General features: G+C 44.0%; 1 protein-coding gene across 1 annotated transcript in view; it reads left to right on the top strand.

Moving 5' to 3' along the window:
• Positions 1-7814: 7814 nt before the first annotated feature.
• Positions 7815-16404, top strand: part of PTPRC (protein tyrosine phosphatase receptor type C) — a gene marked incomplete at its 5' end in the record, with an annotated part of 85936 nt that continues 77346 nt past the window's right edge. Inside the window, one exon of the mRNA XM_081914975.1 lies at positions 7815-7878. Coding sequence (XP_081771101.1) covers positions 7815-7878 — 64 coding nt within the window. The remainder of the gene's footprint in view (positions 7879-16404) is intronic.

Raw genomic sequence — 16404 nt, 5'->3', positions numbered from 1 at the left:
TTCAATGGTACCTGACACCACTAAAATTATCTAAAATGTACAAAAATGTCTCAAGTAAATGTTGGAGGTGTGGGGAAGTGGAAGGTTTCATGCTACACATGTGGTGGAACTGCAAGAAAATCAAGGAATTCTGGAATGTTATTTATGATGAACTTTAAAAAATGACCAAAGTATCATTTCTAAAAAAACACACACGGAGGCTTTCCTCCTTGGGATTCTGGGCCCAGACATACCAAAAAAATGCAATAACTAATAATAATAAAAATTCTTGTATGTGACAGTAGCAGCAAGAATATTGATTGCAATGAATTGGAAGGGAGAGAAAGTCCCAACAAAGCTGGAGTGGCAAAGTAAGTTGTTAGAGTATGCTGAAATGGCAAAAATGACAGAAAAGCTGAGAGTTAATACTCAGCAGACCTTTATTCGAAAATGGGACATTTTCGGAAAATATCTAAAGGATTATTGCAGCAATGTAACGTCAGTAGCAGCATTCGAATGACTTCTGTGTTAGAATGAACAGAAATAAGAGAATATAACAGTGATGAATATTAATAAAAAGTGATAGAGATTAATAGTGTATCAGATAAGTAAAACGGTAAATACATGGTGGAGTGGCGGGAAGTCATAGGAATTTTAACAAGAATGTATGGTGATATGTATGAGCAAATGTCAATATTCTTTTGTATTTTCACTTGGATTTTTCATACATTTGTTTGTTATAAAAAGGTAAAGAGACCTCTACCATTAGTTCCAATCATGGACGACTCTGGGGTTGTGGCGCTCATCTCGCTTTACTGGCTGAGGGAGCCGGCGGACAGCTTCTGGGTCATGTGGCCAGCATGACTAAGCCTCTTCTGGCGAACCAGAGCAGCGCACAGAAACGCCGTTTACCTTCCCGTTGGAGCCATACCTATTTATCTCCTTGCACTTTGATGTGCTTTCGAACTGCTAGGTTGGCAGGAGCAGGGAGTGAGCAACAAGAGCTCACCCCGTTGCAGGGATTCAAACCGCCAACCTTCTGATCAACAAGCTCTAGGTTCTGTGGTTTAGACCACAGTGCCACCCGCATCATACTTTTCTTTATTTTCAATAAAGCATATAAAATGGAAAAAAGAAAGAAGTAAGCACTTTAAGACATCTGCTGAGCCCCACACTCCTACAGAGGGCCCACCACCACACTCTTTATCTCCGTCGTAGTGCAAATTTATTCCAATACACACACTGTGCGCACTTTTGCCTAATATATGTTTTTCCATATTAGCTTTCTCTAATATAATGCATTTTAAAATATTCTTTTCATTAATGTTTGCCTTTGTGTACACCTTTCCCTAATACATGCATTTTTTTGGTACACATACTTGGTTGCAAATTTGTGTACTGTTTTGAAAAGTGCATAGAAGGCAGGTTTGCCTTTAAGTGCAAACTGAACTGAATTTCGCTGCCATCCCTTGCGCAGAGTGGGAGGACAGGGAAGTAGACAGCAGGAGAGGAGGAAAGCTTGCTAAGGGTATCTTGCTAGGAGCCCCCCAAAATCTGGAACTGGTGTGTGATACCACTTCTTTTCAGCTCCCCTCTCATTAGTTCCTTGAATTGTTTCTCATTTCTGCGTGTCTCTGTTTTTGATGTTTACTTTCCATTGCACTCATGCCTCTTTCTTTAGGATGAATTTAGTCAGTCGAAAGCCTTATCTCCTCCACTCCTTCGTGGCGTCGAATTTCTTTGTCTCTTAAAATCTCACCTGCAATGACCTCTGTTGTCTTAGCCCTCTTGAGTTTTGTGTGGGAGGCATTATTAGCGAGGCGACACACAAATTTCCAGTGCATTTTCATATGTATAAAAGGGTTCCCTTGGCAACCATTAGGAGCCAAAATCTATCTAACTTGACAGCAAAGAGTGCACGAACTTGGCATCTTCCGCTTCCTCACTGTTCAAGGCAGCCGTTCCTTTTGCCGAACGCATCAGAGATCTGTTCCTTCCCCCCAAGTGAAATTCAAAGGGAAATGCAACCTCGGTGGCTGTAATTTTATTACGGGAAGGATTTCTGCAGAAAGGAAATGGCATCTGGGGCACGGATTATCCTTCCTACCCTTGCTTGTCAGCTATGCCCTTGAACAAGTGTAGGCAGTGAGGAAAGAAAGAATCTTTGAGGGTTGTTGACAAGGAGGCATGAGCACTGCATGTCAAAGAATATCTTTCCAGGCAAGAGTTCCTTACAGAATCGTTGGAAGGGACCACAAGGGCCATCTAGTCCCCTGCCATGCAGGAATCTCAGCTAAAGCATCCCTGACAGATGGCCATCTGTTTGTTGTTGTTGTTTAGTCGTTTAGTCGTGTCCAACTCTTCGTGACCCCATGGACCAGAGCACGCCAGGCACTCCTGTCTTCCACTGCCTCCCGCAGTTTGGTCAAACTCATGCTGGTAGCTTCAAGAACACTGTCCAACCATCTCGTTCTCTGTCGTCCCCTTCTCCTTGTGCCCTCCATCGTTCCCAACATCAGGGTCTTTTCCAGAGAGTCTTCTCTTCTCATGAGGTGGCCAAAGTATTGGAGCCTCAGCTTCAGGATCTGTCCTTCCAGTGAGCATTCAGGGCTGATTTCCTTCAGAATGGATAGCTTTGATCTTCTTGCAGTCCATGGGACTCACAAGAGTCTCATGGCCATCTAACCTCTACTTAAAAACCTCCAAGGAAGGAGAGTCCACAACCCCCTGAGGGAGTCCACTCCACTGTCAAACAGCTCTTACTGCCAGAAAGTTTTCCCCTGATGTTTAGTCGGAGTCTCCTTTCTTGGAAATTGAAACCATTGTTTTGGATCCTAACCTCTGGAGCAGGAGAAAACAAGCTTGCTCCATCTTTCATGTGACAGCCCTTGAGATATTTGAAGATGGCTATCATATCTCTTCTCAGTCTCCTCTTTTCCATGCTCAACATACCCAGCTCCTTCAACCATTCCTCACAAGGCTTGGTTTCCAGACCCTTATTGGCCTGCCCATCTCCTCTCCTTGCCTTCTCTTCTAAGATATCTCCCCATCTTCCATAAAATCTGCAGCTGTCTTCTCTCGATGTGTCTTAAAAGAGGATTCAGGGTGGAACATAGGAATCTGCCTCACACGAAGGCTGGATCTACACTGAACTGAAAAAATGCTTTAAGAAAACCCCACATGTAATATAGCTCTACAGCGGCCTCTGGTGTCACATTTTCATAACACATTTTTGATGTTATACCGTATTTTTTCCATTTATAAGACGCCCCTGTTTATAAGGCGCCCCCTATTTTTGGGGCCTCAAAATTTAGAAAATAAGGGGGGTGGAGCTTTTTGGGGAGGATTATTTGGGGGAAATGCCGAAAATCGCTCACCTGCCGGAACGCAGCACACAACTGCTTGCGTCGCAGCTGCTGATCGCCACCATTGGCCCTCCTGTTTGCTGCTGTGATTGGTGGCTGCTGGTGAAAATAGAAACCACCTACCAGCTCCCCAGTCGCCACTAGCGGCCACCAATCAGAAACTTATCTTACAGACCATTGTAAACAGTTAAAATTTGGACACAATGGAGAGGTAAAAAATTTGGATGATCATAAAAGATGCAGGAGGAAATGATTAATAATAGGACCCACAAAGGGGAGGAGGGAAGTCCAAGAGATTCCTTTTTATGTTGTATGTTGGATATGTGACTGTACATTTTTAATCTGAAAAACCAAATATAAAATATAAAATATAAAATAATATAAAATAATATAAAATAATATAAAATAATATAAAATAATATAAAATAATATAAAATAATATAAAATAATATAAAATAATATAAAATATAAAATAATATAAAATAATATAAAATATAAAAATATAAAATATAAATATATAAAATGTATGGTTTCTTTCCAGGCAACCACAAAGAGCATTCTGGGTGGAACAAATCAGCATGGACATATACTGTTCTTCAAGTTTCACTTGCTGGCTGAAGAAATGTGTACATGTGGAAGCTTGTAATCTTTTGTAGTGAGCTTGTTCACACACATCCACTGAAGAAATGCAGGAGATGTGTCAATTACACAATAGTTGACAGCATCAAGGAGCAATCTACTTTTTCCTGATGCACCTGACAACTGGAGGCGAGGAAGGAAGGAGTGAGGGAGGGAGGGAGACTGGGAAAGTTTTCCACCATTCCATCATTTAACTGTGTGATCCTATACATGTCTACTGACGAATACAGTTCATTGGGATTTACTGCCCAGTAAGTGTGGATAGAAATGCAGCCTTGCCCTCTCGAATGATGCTTGGAAGGTACTTCCATAAATTTGGTTTACAGAACTTTAGAGTTTGTTCAGGAGAATGTGGTCGGTTTAGGATGAACTCCAGAGAGTTTGAAGTTTCGTTTCCATCCTTCCTGAGTTACTTTCTGTGACTTTTACAAGAAGATGCTTTGAGTGCAAAAAAAGGAAAGGAAAATTCCAGATTAGAAAATCAACAACATGCTCTAAACTCATAAAGCTGCTATGCGTATACAATAACTGCCACCAAACATGCCAATGTGGACAATTTGTTGGCTGAATAAACTCGTAAAAATTCATAGGAATTGTTGAAAAGCAAACAAAAAGCGGAGTCTGGAAGTGTCTGTCGCAACCACACAGGGAAATGCGAAAGCAAGACACAAGGCTGGATGAACTGGGCCATCTTTAATTTAACACAACAGATCCTCAATAGGGAACCCTGGTGAGGGATGCACAACTAACTGTGGGTGAGCCAACTCTGTCAAGTGTGAGGGATAACTTTTCATATACAGTGCTACCTTGGGTTAAGTATTTAATTCGTTCCAGAGGTCCGGACTTAACCTGAAACTGTTCTTAACCTGAAGCACCACTTTAGCTAATGGGGCCTCCTGCTGCTGCCGTGCTGCCGCAGCACGATTTCTGTTCTCATCCTGAAGCAAAGTTCTTAACCTGAAGCACTATTTCTAGGTTAGCGGAGTCTGTAACCTGAAGCGTATGTAACCTGAAGCGTATGTAACCTGAGGTACCACTGTAGCGCTTCCCTAGCTAAGTGCCACCATTTCAAGTCAGCAGGGAGATGTTCCACTCCCTCTACAGGTCCCACAACCCCCAAGTGGGTGTTAAGGATTGCTTCAAAGGCCCAAACCATAGGGTGGAATTCAGTGTAGCTCCAAGTGGGCTATGTGCACTGGAAATGAGATTTAGGGGATGGGAGAGAGGGGAAGGAGAGAGGGCAGTCCCATGGTGGAAGTGAAGCTTGTGTCATGCAAACAACAGCTTAGTTGGATCCCATCCACAAACCACAGTTTGCAATTGCTTCGGAACCTGCAAACTACAGTTAGCACTTGCTGTCCAAATGAGGATTGCAAAGCATATACTGTCCTGGATTTGCAACCCTGGTTGTGACTCAACTCAATGCTGTGGGTGTGCTAAACACTGTAAGAATCTCATGATGTGGGGAGGTGTCTAGAAGAAAGGCGAGAAAAGTGCCGTTTGATTTGGTGACTTCTGCCACAGAGGGTAGATTTGGTGACATCTACCACAGAGGATAAGGGTAGCGCTGTGTGTTAAACCACAGAGCCTAGAACTTGCCGATCAGAAGGTCGGCGGTTCGAATCCCCACAACGGGGTGAGCTCCCGTTGCTCGGTCCCTGCTCCTGCCAACTTTGCAGTTCAAAAGCACATCAAAGTGCAAGTAGTTAAATAAGTACCACTCTGGTAAACAACGTTTCCGTGCGCTGCTCTGGTTCACAAGAAGCGGCTTAGTCGTGCTGGCCAGATGACCCGGAAGCTATATGCCGGCTCCCTCGGCCAATAAAGTGAGACGAGCGCTGCAACCTCAGAGTCGGCCACGACTGGACTTAATGGTCAGGGGTCCCCTTTACCTTTACCACAAAGGGTACCACTGAAATTCTGATTTTATATAATTTTCTGAATCAAATGGCACCTTCCTTGCCTTTCTGACAGAAATCTATCAATTTATTTACATATGTTCCTAGGATGCTTCACACACAAAAAACCCTCCTGTTTGGATTATACCTCATTTACAATACCATATGTCTGCATTTTCTTCTTGGGAAAACACTTGATTGGTTTAATGCTTTTCATTCAAATGAATCCCAAGCTGGCTTACAAGCACTAAACCTCAAATTCCTTCACCACATTTCGATGGCCTAGTGGCTAGGTTTGCTCACAGCACTAAACCAAACTGTGGCTAAGCATGGATGAGCAAGGGTTTGGGCAAGCAGGTGTGAAAATCAGTTGCTTCATTCCTCACCAGTCTGTTGCTGCCAAACTTCTCAGAGCTCAGCCACCTTTTGGGTTAGCATTATATACATGAACCTGGACTCACTGTTTGTCTCACTCCAAACAAACCAGGAACTAGTCAATATTTTTTTCTTAGGGTTAGGGCTGGCTTGTCTCTGGGTAGCTCTGGTTACACTTGCTCATTCATGTTTAGACTCGGGTGGCTCTGTGGTCTAAACCACTGAGTGTCTTGGGCTTGCCAATCAGAAGGTCAGCTGTTTGAATCCCCGCGACAGGGTGAGCTCCCATTGCTCTGCCCCAGCTCCTGCCAACCTAGTAGTACAAAAGCACGTCAGTGCAAGTAGATAAATAGGTACCACTGAGGCGGGAAGGTAAACGGTGTTTCCATGTGCTCTGATTTCTGTCACGGTGTCCCGTTGTGCCAGAAGAGGTTTAGTCATGCTGGCCAGATAACCCAGAAAGTTGTGGACAAACACCAGCTCCCTCATCCTGAAAGTGAGGTGAGCGCCGTAACCCCATAGTCACCTTTGACTGGACTTAACCATCCAGGGCTCCTTTACCTTTTTATCTTTAGCCATAGTTTGGCTTAGTGTTACATGCAGGCTGGGTCAATGGGTCATTATGGTGATGAGAGGTCTATATTTGCCTTCTCTGTGCCCCCATTCAGCCTTCCCCATTCAGGCTGGGTACACATGTTCCAAGCTTAAGGCTACAGTTCCATGCCTACCAGCCAAAATGCATATATAAGATTGCACTATAAGACACTTGTACGTAGGCAGAGGGATGGTTGTATCATGATATGGCAGATACACATGGACCTTCCCATCCCCACAGTGGCCAGTACATTGCATGGGTGTGTGTATGAGCATCATGGTGGAGGAAGTACCCTGTGATGGCCATCGCTCTGTGTGCTGGTGTTGCTCTCACACTTCAATGGATCAAACCTTAAGTGAAGCCATTTTTGGAGAAGGAGAACATTTTGCATCATCTGGGACTTCTCCAGGTCTGTTTTAAAGCAGCAAACACTTGAGATATTAGCTGTGATCAACGGTGGCCTTGTCAGTTAAGCATGCTGGCATGCAATTTTCTTAACATTATCCGGCATCATTGTAGGGGTGGGACTTTCTCCACAGCCACGAGCATTCTACCTCTTTCAGCATTTGACAGAGAAACCCGTCTCAGTTCCTCAGAAATTCTGGCGGCATCTGCTTTTTGACCAGGAAGTCGCAACAAGTGCAAGAGCTTCAGAAAAACCTCTGACTTCCTGGAAACTGAAGTCAAGAGAGAAAGAGAGAGAAGAGTGGTTTTAGAGAAGTCAGTAAAAATTGTCTGTGACATCACTTTGCTGTGAAGTGTGTGCTTAGTCTCTGGGTGTCAGAGGAAGCTGCTCCCTGAATGATAAGGACATATTGCAATGTACGTGCGCATAGCCTATTCTACATTTGATTTGGACCTTGGCAAGTCATTTTGCACAGGGTGATAACCATTATTTTGCTTTCCAGAGACTGACACACACATGCTGTTTTGTGAGGATACACATGAGCCCTGGATGTAACCATGTTTTTGTGGCTTAAACTCTTGGCGTTTGGCTTGGCCCTCATTGTGGATGGACAGGACTCAGGTAGGTGGCCGCTCCTTGTTTGTTCACTTTGCTTATCGTGGAAACTTATTTAAAAGAACTATCCTAAACCCATCTTGACAAGATCTAAGGGTTGGGTCTAATGTCTTAGGTCTGTGTATCTCATATGCTTGAGTGCCTATGATGACTGAGGTGTGTCAGAATCTTAAGAATATCAGTTACAGCAAACTAATTTATCTGAATGGTGACGTAGTCATCATTACCACTGGGTAGGAAGAAGTTTCTGGCCCACACTCAGTTGAGATGGAGTAATTGAGACAAGACCTTCAGGTCTGTCCAGCACTTATTGACAGCTCGTGTAGTAAGGCCACAGTAGTAAGGCCTCTGTAGTTACTTGGGTTAACAATTCAACACAGAAATAGTTTGTTAGGAGATAGCTATTTGAAAATGGCTGCTTTAAGATAACCTGCGCAGTGGTCATCTCAAACTGTTTGGTTTTTCATTGCCAGATTCCCCTCCATCCTGAATCTTGGGTTGTCAACCAAGTAGGAATATCAAGTGTCCCTCTTCATTTGGAGTTTGGGTTGTCTGCGTTGTGAAAATATTCGCAATGAATCAAGGCAACACTCCTTTTGAACGTGGCGAGCAAGGATTCCCCATGATGCAAATTCTGAAATGCTCCACACTTCAGAAGTCCCACTGAGTTCAATGAGATTTGCACCCAGGTGCAGCCTCAATATATAGTTTTTTATCTAAAAAAAATAAATAGATGCATTTAGCACTCTAGTCTGAAAATGTTTAGAACTGGGACAACTTTATAAAGAATGCTTAGGACTGCAGCACTAATTCACTTCTTTCAAATAATACATACCACTCAACAGGATTGCGTTCTAACGTTACATAAGGAAGCACCTTCTTTTCATTTTCTCAGACTTTCTAAAGCAATGATATTACAGCTGGGTTTATCTCTCCTCCCCTTTAAAATGGACTTCTCCATTAACTTCTGAGCCACTCCCTGATCTCAGATCCTGTATTCAGTTCCTCAAATTTCAAGCTCTACTGCATCGAAGTTTCTTTTTTAATGTGCTCAACTGATACTATCAGATTGTAGGTGTGCGATATTGGATATAATTACAGATTCCCAGAGCCAGTGGTCCAGTTAGGTAATTTCAGCCCCTGGATTTAATGTTTTAATGTCCCCCCCTTTTTAGATGACAGTGTGCTTCAAATGGTGGTAATGCAATCACGCTGCATTTGTGTGTGTGCCGGTCAGGGCGGGAGGATGAATCCTGCTTACTCTGCTGAGTGGGGCCCTGGACTTAGGACCATAGGAAGCTGCCTTATCCCAAGCCAAACCACTCATCCATCTAGCTCAGTACAGTGGTACCTCGGGTTACAGATGCTTCAGGTTACAGACGCTTCAGGTTACAGACTCCGCTAACCCAGAAATAGTACCTCGGGTTAAGAACTTTGCTTCAGGATGAGAACAGAAATCGAGCGGCCACGGCAGTGGGAGGCCCCATTAGCTAAAGTGGTACCTCAGGTTAAGAACAGTTTCAGGTTAAGAACGGACCTCCAGAACGAATTAAGTTCTTAACCCGAGTTACCACTGTACGGTGAACACTGACAGCAGCTCTCCAGTGTTCAGGAAAGCATCTTCCACAGCCCTACCTAGAGATGCTGTGGAACGAACAATGTGCTTTTTCGACTAAGCTATGACTACCTCTGTCCTGAAGTCGGGTCCTAACAGTACTGCTGCCCAGAGCTCAAGGAACCTCATTCAATCATCAGCTTCGTAGTCATTGACATGTCTTGCACACTCTTTCTCCATTTATGCCTTCTCAGTAGTGGCGCCCACCCTGTGGAACACCCTCCCTTCAGATGTGAAGGAAATAAGTAGCTATCCTATTTTTAAAAGACATCTGAAGGCAGCCCTGTTCAGGGAAGTTTTTAATATTTAATGCTGTATTGTTTTTAATACTTGATTGGGAGCCGCCCAGAGTGGCTGGGGAAACTCAGCCAGATGGGCAGCGTATAAATAAACAACAACAACAACAATAATAATAATTACCTTCCGCCTTGTGCCTTTCCAAAACAGAACCCCCATTCCCTTTATACTCCCTGTGCTGCTTATTTTCACCCTACCTCTCTCAACATTACTTGCTACCTAGTCCCTTTCCACTGCACCAAATTATTTGTAAACGCAGATCTGGAACCCAGGGCACTGCTTCTTTGCTGCAAAGCTGTTGGAGGGGCATGATTTGCAAGGTTCAAGTAACAGTCTCTTTCCCTCAATTTATTAATGGATGTTTAAGGTCTTCCATGAAAAAATACCCCAGGGTGATTCAGAAGAAGTAAATGAACATGCACTGGGGAACTTTCGCTGAGGAGATGCCTACCTGATGGATGGGCTTGCAAGAGGAAAGCAATGGGGGGGGGGGAGTTTGTATTAAGTGTCTCCCCTGGAAACAGTGCTCTGCTTTGCAGCAGAAAAATGGTAGCCCAGGTTTCCAGACCTGGGTTGTTGCTGAGTGCATACTTTAGGGTTGGCAACAGAGGCCTTGCAATATTTGGGGGTGTCAAAACTATTCTTCGCTTTCAGAAATGCCAATGGAGTTGTGATTCTTTGGGGATGCTTCAGCCTCCATAGTTGGTGAGCCAATAGCCAGTAAGGGAGACAAAATTGCTTTCTCTTCCACTCAGGGTTGTCCAGATGTTGCTGGACTACAATTTTCATCATCCCTGTATCACTGACCATGTTGGCTGGGACATCACCATCATTTGTTATTTATGTTTCCCCAGCCACTCTGGGCAGCTCACAACAGATTAAAAACAGAATAAAACATTAAAATTTCCCTAAACAGGGCTGCCTTCAGATGCCTTCTAAAAGTCAGATAGTTGCTTATTTCCTTGACATCTGCTGGGAGGGCATTCCACAGGGCAGGCGCCACCACCGAGAAGGCCCTCTGCTTGGTTCCCTGTAATCTCACTTCTCTCAGTGAGGGAACCACCAGAAGGCCCTTGGCACTGGACCTCAGAGTCTCTCAACATCTAATAGGCCACCTGCCCCCCCCCCACTAACCTGAAGGGATTGTGATATTTCTGCTGGGGCAAAAGATATCGATATTTAGGAAATACCTTCACAGTTTACCACAAAATATATGGCAGGGAAATAGTAGAGATGTATTATTATTATTATTTATTAAATTTGTTTACCGCCCTTCATCCGAAGACCTCAGGACAGTTTGCAGCATAAAAATACAAAACGAACTACATAATACAAACGAGCAAAAACAAAGCAAACCAATAGCAACCCCCCCCAAAACAATTAAAAAGACATAGAATATTAATCAGCCCAAGGCCTCGTTGAAGAGGAGCATTTTTGCCTGGTGCCTAAAGTTTTATAATGAAAGTGCCAGCTGAACTTCCCTGGGGAAAGCATTCTGCAAATGGGGAGCCAATGCAGAAAAGGCCCTTTCTCATGTTGCTACCCTCTCTGGACCTGTCTTTGAGGAGGCACATGAAGCCTCAGATGATGATCTCAGGGTCTGGTTTGCTTCATATGGGAAGAGGTATCGTGGTCCTGAGGCACCTAAGGCTTTATAGGTCAAAACCAGCAGTTTGAATTGGGTCCAGAAACTAATTCTAAGTCTGAGATTACAATGAACACTGGTGGAAATTAGTACACATGGGCCTGATTCTGCATTTTGCTAATATGATGAAACTCAAGAAGGCAACTTGTAGGGAAGTGACAGTGTGTGGGCACAGAATGCAAACAATCTGCTAGTTTTCCTGAATCTGGTTTTCCCCACCCACCCCAGTGTGGTTCACTTCCAGTTTTGAAGCTTAGCTATGTGGGGGAAGGCAGTTTTCAAGGGAGAGGAAGGGTTAAGCACGACATTTCTGCTTATTGATTCTCCCCGGTAAGTCCGTGTCTACCCTCTGCCCCCAAAGTTAACATTATGGAGAAACCACTGGCCTGGAGGCTTTGCCCAGTTCTGTCCAGCAGCTACGGCCAAACGCAGTAGAATTTAGTGTTTCATATGCATATTAAAAACATACAGACACCAAGGAGGTTCTGCCATTCGTGCTCATGACTATACAGAGCAACAGCTTTCCCTTTATCAACAAAGAAAGAATGCTTTATCTTTCCGAAGCTGTCACTCGCAGGATATTTTAGATTTTCCAGATTTTAAAATGTTGCGTCTCCGTCAAATCTTACAGCGGTCTCTGAACCAGCATCCATTTAAAACAAAGGTTCTCATTTATTTATTTACTGAAATCCCCAATAGCGTAGAGACCACATGTGAATGGGGGGGGGGGGAGGAAATGGTTTGTCACCGTTTTCATACTCGGGATTTATTCTTTTGAGCATTTATGCAAAGTGGAAGTTCAGACTTAGGATGCCCATTCTCAGTTAGGGTGCTCACTTCGATTTATGCGCATACATTTACTCCCTTTTAAAAAAATTAGAAGAGCAATAAATAGAGGCAAATGGTAGCTAACTCTTGCATATGATAAAAAAAACAACGAAGCTGCTAAAGAATAGGATTCTTTTCTTGTGAATTTTTTTGTGGCTGTTCTTCATTTTTATAACTGACTTCCTACAGTTGACTGCTGTTCTCCTTTCTTTAGAAAGAGTAGGCTAGGTTCTGTCTCGGCAACTCACCTCTTTTGTTACTTTATGCAATGTCTAACAGAGAAGGCATAGAAGGGGGCTGGAAGGGAGAGTGTGCGACAATAGTTTTCTTCAAAAGACAGATTTTCATCTCCTTTGCCTGCATGAGGTAGATGCCTGGGGCATGTGCTATTCTAACTAATTGTTGCTATAGAAATCCTAAGAGTTACCAAGATTTAGGAAACGTTGCGGCGCTGAAAGAGCATTACATTATTTCACAACTGTGAAGCAGATAAGAAGGTAACTTTCCCCCTTTGTTACCAGTCCCTTTTTGAAGGGAATATTTTTACCTAGTGTGCTTGTTCTTAAGCAGGTCAACCTGCCTTTTTTTCAGGGACTGTGTGTGTGTTTTATTCTCTAAAAATAATGCCCTTCGTACCTCTTCCCAGGCAGACAGCTTCATGTAAAAGAGGCTTGTGTGTGAAATTATAGGCACAGCAGAACCCTATGCGTGTTTACTCAGAAGTAAACACCACAGCGCTCACAAGGGCTTATTCCCAGCCCAGTGTGCATAGGATTGCAGATGCACAGCTCAATCCTAACCAGGTCTGCTCAGAGGATTGCCCTACTGAATTCTGTAGAAGCTCATCCAGAGAAACGGGGTTAGGACTGCAGGCTAAATTACTCAGCTAAATCATATATTAGTGTTGAGCTCAACCCACCCCCTACTCTGCCCTGAGAAAAATTCTGAGATTTATCTCCCTCCCCCCACTTCCCCAACTAGAAAAAAAGAAGTCAGTTTTGCAGTATTTTCTTTAGGTATTCTCTTTTTAAACTTAAAGGTTTCCAACATATAATACAATAAAAACCCAAACAAAGGTAATATCTAAAGAGAGCAAAATAATAGAAAAGAAGAGGGGGCGCGGGGAAAGAAAAAAAGAAACACACCTACACAAACACACGATTTGGTATTCTATCAACCTCCTATCTTAATCTTCAATTCACAAGATCCCCATCTTCCCAGCTTCCACCTGGGACAGGCTTCCATCTTTCTCAGCCGCATACCCTGAGAAATGCCACTCTATTTTGTCTCTCACAAAGATCTCTTCTATCAGTCTTCTCTCTGTAAGTTCATATCATGCTATTCATATCATACTTACAAGTAATATTATTGAACATTAATTAAAAATATCAAAAACTAAATAAGAAGAAAAAGCAGAAAAGCAGAAATAGAAAAAAAGAGAGACTTCTGCTCTTCTATCTGCCAGTTTTCTCTAGGTATTCTCCACCATTTGTTTTGTGGCAGCTGCCATTTCCCAGCTCACCACCCCTCACCAAGCCTCAGAGCAACGTGAGATCAGGGGCCTTGGAAAAAATGCACAATGGTAGACTAGGCCGCCCAAAATGTCGCTGCTGTTGCCAATTGAAGCAGCAGCAAAGGAAGAAGAAAGGTGTGGGGGGGAAGCTGTTGGAGAATTCCTCCTCTCCTTGGAGAGCTTTGGTGAAATGGTGCTGCCAAGAACTCCGCCAACAAATTAGGGTGGAGTATATCAAGAGGAAGTGACGCGGGTGGTGCTGTGGGTTAAACCACAGAGCTTAGGACTTGCTGATCAGAAGGTTGGCGGTTTGAATCCCCGCGACAGGGTGAGCTGCCGTTGCTCGGTCCCTGCTCCTGCCAATCTAGCAGTTCGAAAGCACGTCAAAGTGCAAGTAGATAAATAGGTACCACTCTGGCGGGAAGGTAAACAGCATTTCCATGCGCTGCTCTGGTTTGCCAGAAGCGGCTTAGTCATGCCGGCCACATGACACGGAAGCTGTACGCCGGCTCCCTCGGCCAATAAAGCGAGATGAGCACCGCAACCCCAGAGTCAGTCACGACTGGACCTCATGGTCAGGGGTCCATTTACCTTTACATCAAGAGGACGTTTGCACACACCTCACCATGTATATCATACTCTCCAGCATTTTGCCGATGAACACAGGGACCTCGTATTCCATAATAATAAAAATTTTGTTGCTTATACCTCACCCATCTGACTGGGTCACCCCAGGCACTGTGGGCAGCTTCCAACATATATCAAAACATTATAAAACATTAAACCTTAAAAAAGGCCAGATACAGGGCTGCCTTCAGATGTCTTCTAAAGGTTGTATAGTTACTTATCTCCTTGGCTCGGGGGATCGCGTGACTCCATCCCCTCTAACATTTCTCCGATGAAAATATGGACACCCTAAGGGATCAAAGGACATTCTGGGATTAAATCAGAAACTGGGATGGCTTCTGTAAATCTGGGACTGTTCCTGGAAAATAGGGACACGTGGAGGAGCTGGTATACATATAGCTATATCAGCCAGCACCTCACTTCAGACACTTTGATATGCTTCAGGTTTAGCACAATGGGACTGGCAAATGATCAGTGTGTATCTGTGTATGTGTGCAAGTGAGGCCTACAGAGGTATCTCACTTCCTCAATTAACTCATTTCCTCCATCTACACAGCACACAAGGCTCTGTGTGCTTAGGGTGGCAGAGGTGATGCAGGGGAGGGGAAGGAAGATAAAGGAGTATTGTGCCCTTCACTGAGTCATTTCACCTTGCCCAATTGCATTTCTCTCTCTCCACACTGTGTTCCAAACCCAACAAATATGGCGGAAGTGGAGAAGGCAAGCACCGCTACCTCACTTTCTCTTCCTGACAAAACCACAAGGAAAATATACAAAGGTGCTGTGGAAAATTGGTTTTATTTTTAGAAAAGGGCCTGACACAACTGTTTCCAGAGATGGAAAGTAACACCAAAAGCATGCCTACCTTCGCAAACACTTTAGTGATCCCATAAGGGATCTCCCTGATGTAGGCTGCAATCCTAAGTAGGAACCAAAGTGTGAATTTGTGGCATTCTCTTGTTTCTGTACTCTCCTTCTTCCTTTGTGCTCTCTCTCTCTCTCTCTCTCTTGGAAGGAGAAAATGAAGGCTTCCTGGCCACTGTGTGGTCTAGCATTGTAACCCTCTCCCAAAAGTGGCACAGTGGACCCAGCATGTCCCCAGCTCTAAAGCTGCATCCAGAAGGTGAGATTTGAGAAGATCAAGGGAAGTAATAGTGCCACTGTATTCTGCTCTGGTCAGACCTCACCTGGAGTACTGTGTCCAGTTCTGGGAACCACAGTTCAAGAAGGACACTGACAAACTGGAACATGTCCAGAGGAGGGCAACCAAAATGGTCAAAGGCCTGGAAACGATGCCCTATGAGGAACGGCTAAGGGAGCTGGGCATGTTTAGCCTGGAGAAGAGGAGGTTAAGGGGTGATATGATAGCCATGTTCAAATATATAAAAGGATGTCACATAGAGGAGGGAGAAAGGTTGTTTTCTGCTGCTCCAGAGAAGCGGACACGGAGCAATGGATCCAAACTACAAGAAAGAAGATTCCACCTAAACATTAGGAAGAACTTCCTGACAGTAAGAGCTGTTCGACAGTGGAATTTGCTGCCAAGGAGTGTGGTGGAGTCTCCTTCTTTGGAGGTCTTTAAGCAGAGGCTTGACAACCATATGTCAGGAGTGCTCTGATGGTGTTTCCTGCTTGGCAGGGGGTTGGACTCGATGGCCCTTGTGGTCTCTTCCAACTCTATGATTCTATGATTCTAAGATGTGCCTTGAATAGATGAAAGAGTTAGGACTATGGAGAGGTGTGTGTGTGTGGCGGGAAGAGCTGTGAGGGGGAAAGTAGCAGAAAGTTTGGGGAAGAGAGGCAGGCATCAAGCTACAATGCTAGATCATTCACAATCCTCCATGCCCATCCACCAGTTTTAGTAGCTGCTTAACTATGCACAATTAGTGATGAGCAAATCCATACTTCGTCATCCTGTGTGTAGTCTGGATTCCTTCCCGAACCTCCCAATTTGTCCAGTCCCATATATGAAAGTAAAATTGTTCCTATCCCGTCCCTGCCCTGCCC

The sequence above is a fragment of the Podarcis melisellensis genome, assembly GCF_964234715.1.
Source record: "Podarcis melisellensis genome assembly, chromosome: 6".
Classification (NCBI taxonomy): Eukaryota; Metazoa; Chordata; class Lepidosauria; order Squamata; family Lacertidae; genus Podarcis; species Podarcis melisellensis.
The sequence above is the reverse complement of the archived record's forward strand: the minus strand, read 5'-3'. Positions and strand labels throughout refer to the sequence as shown.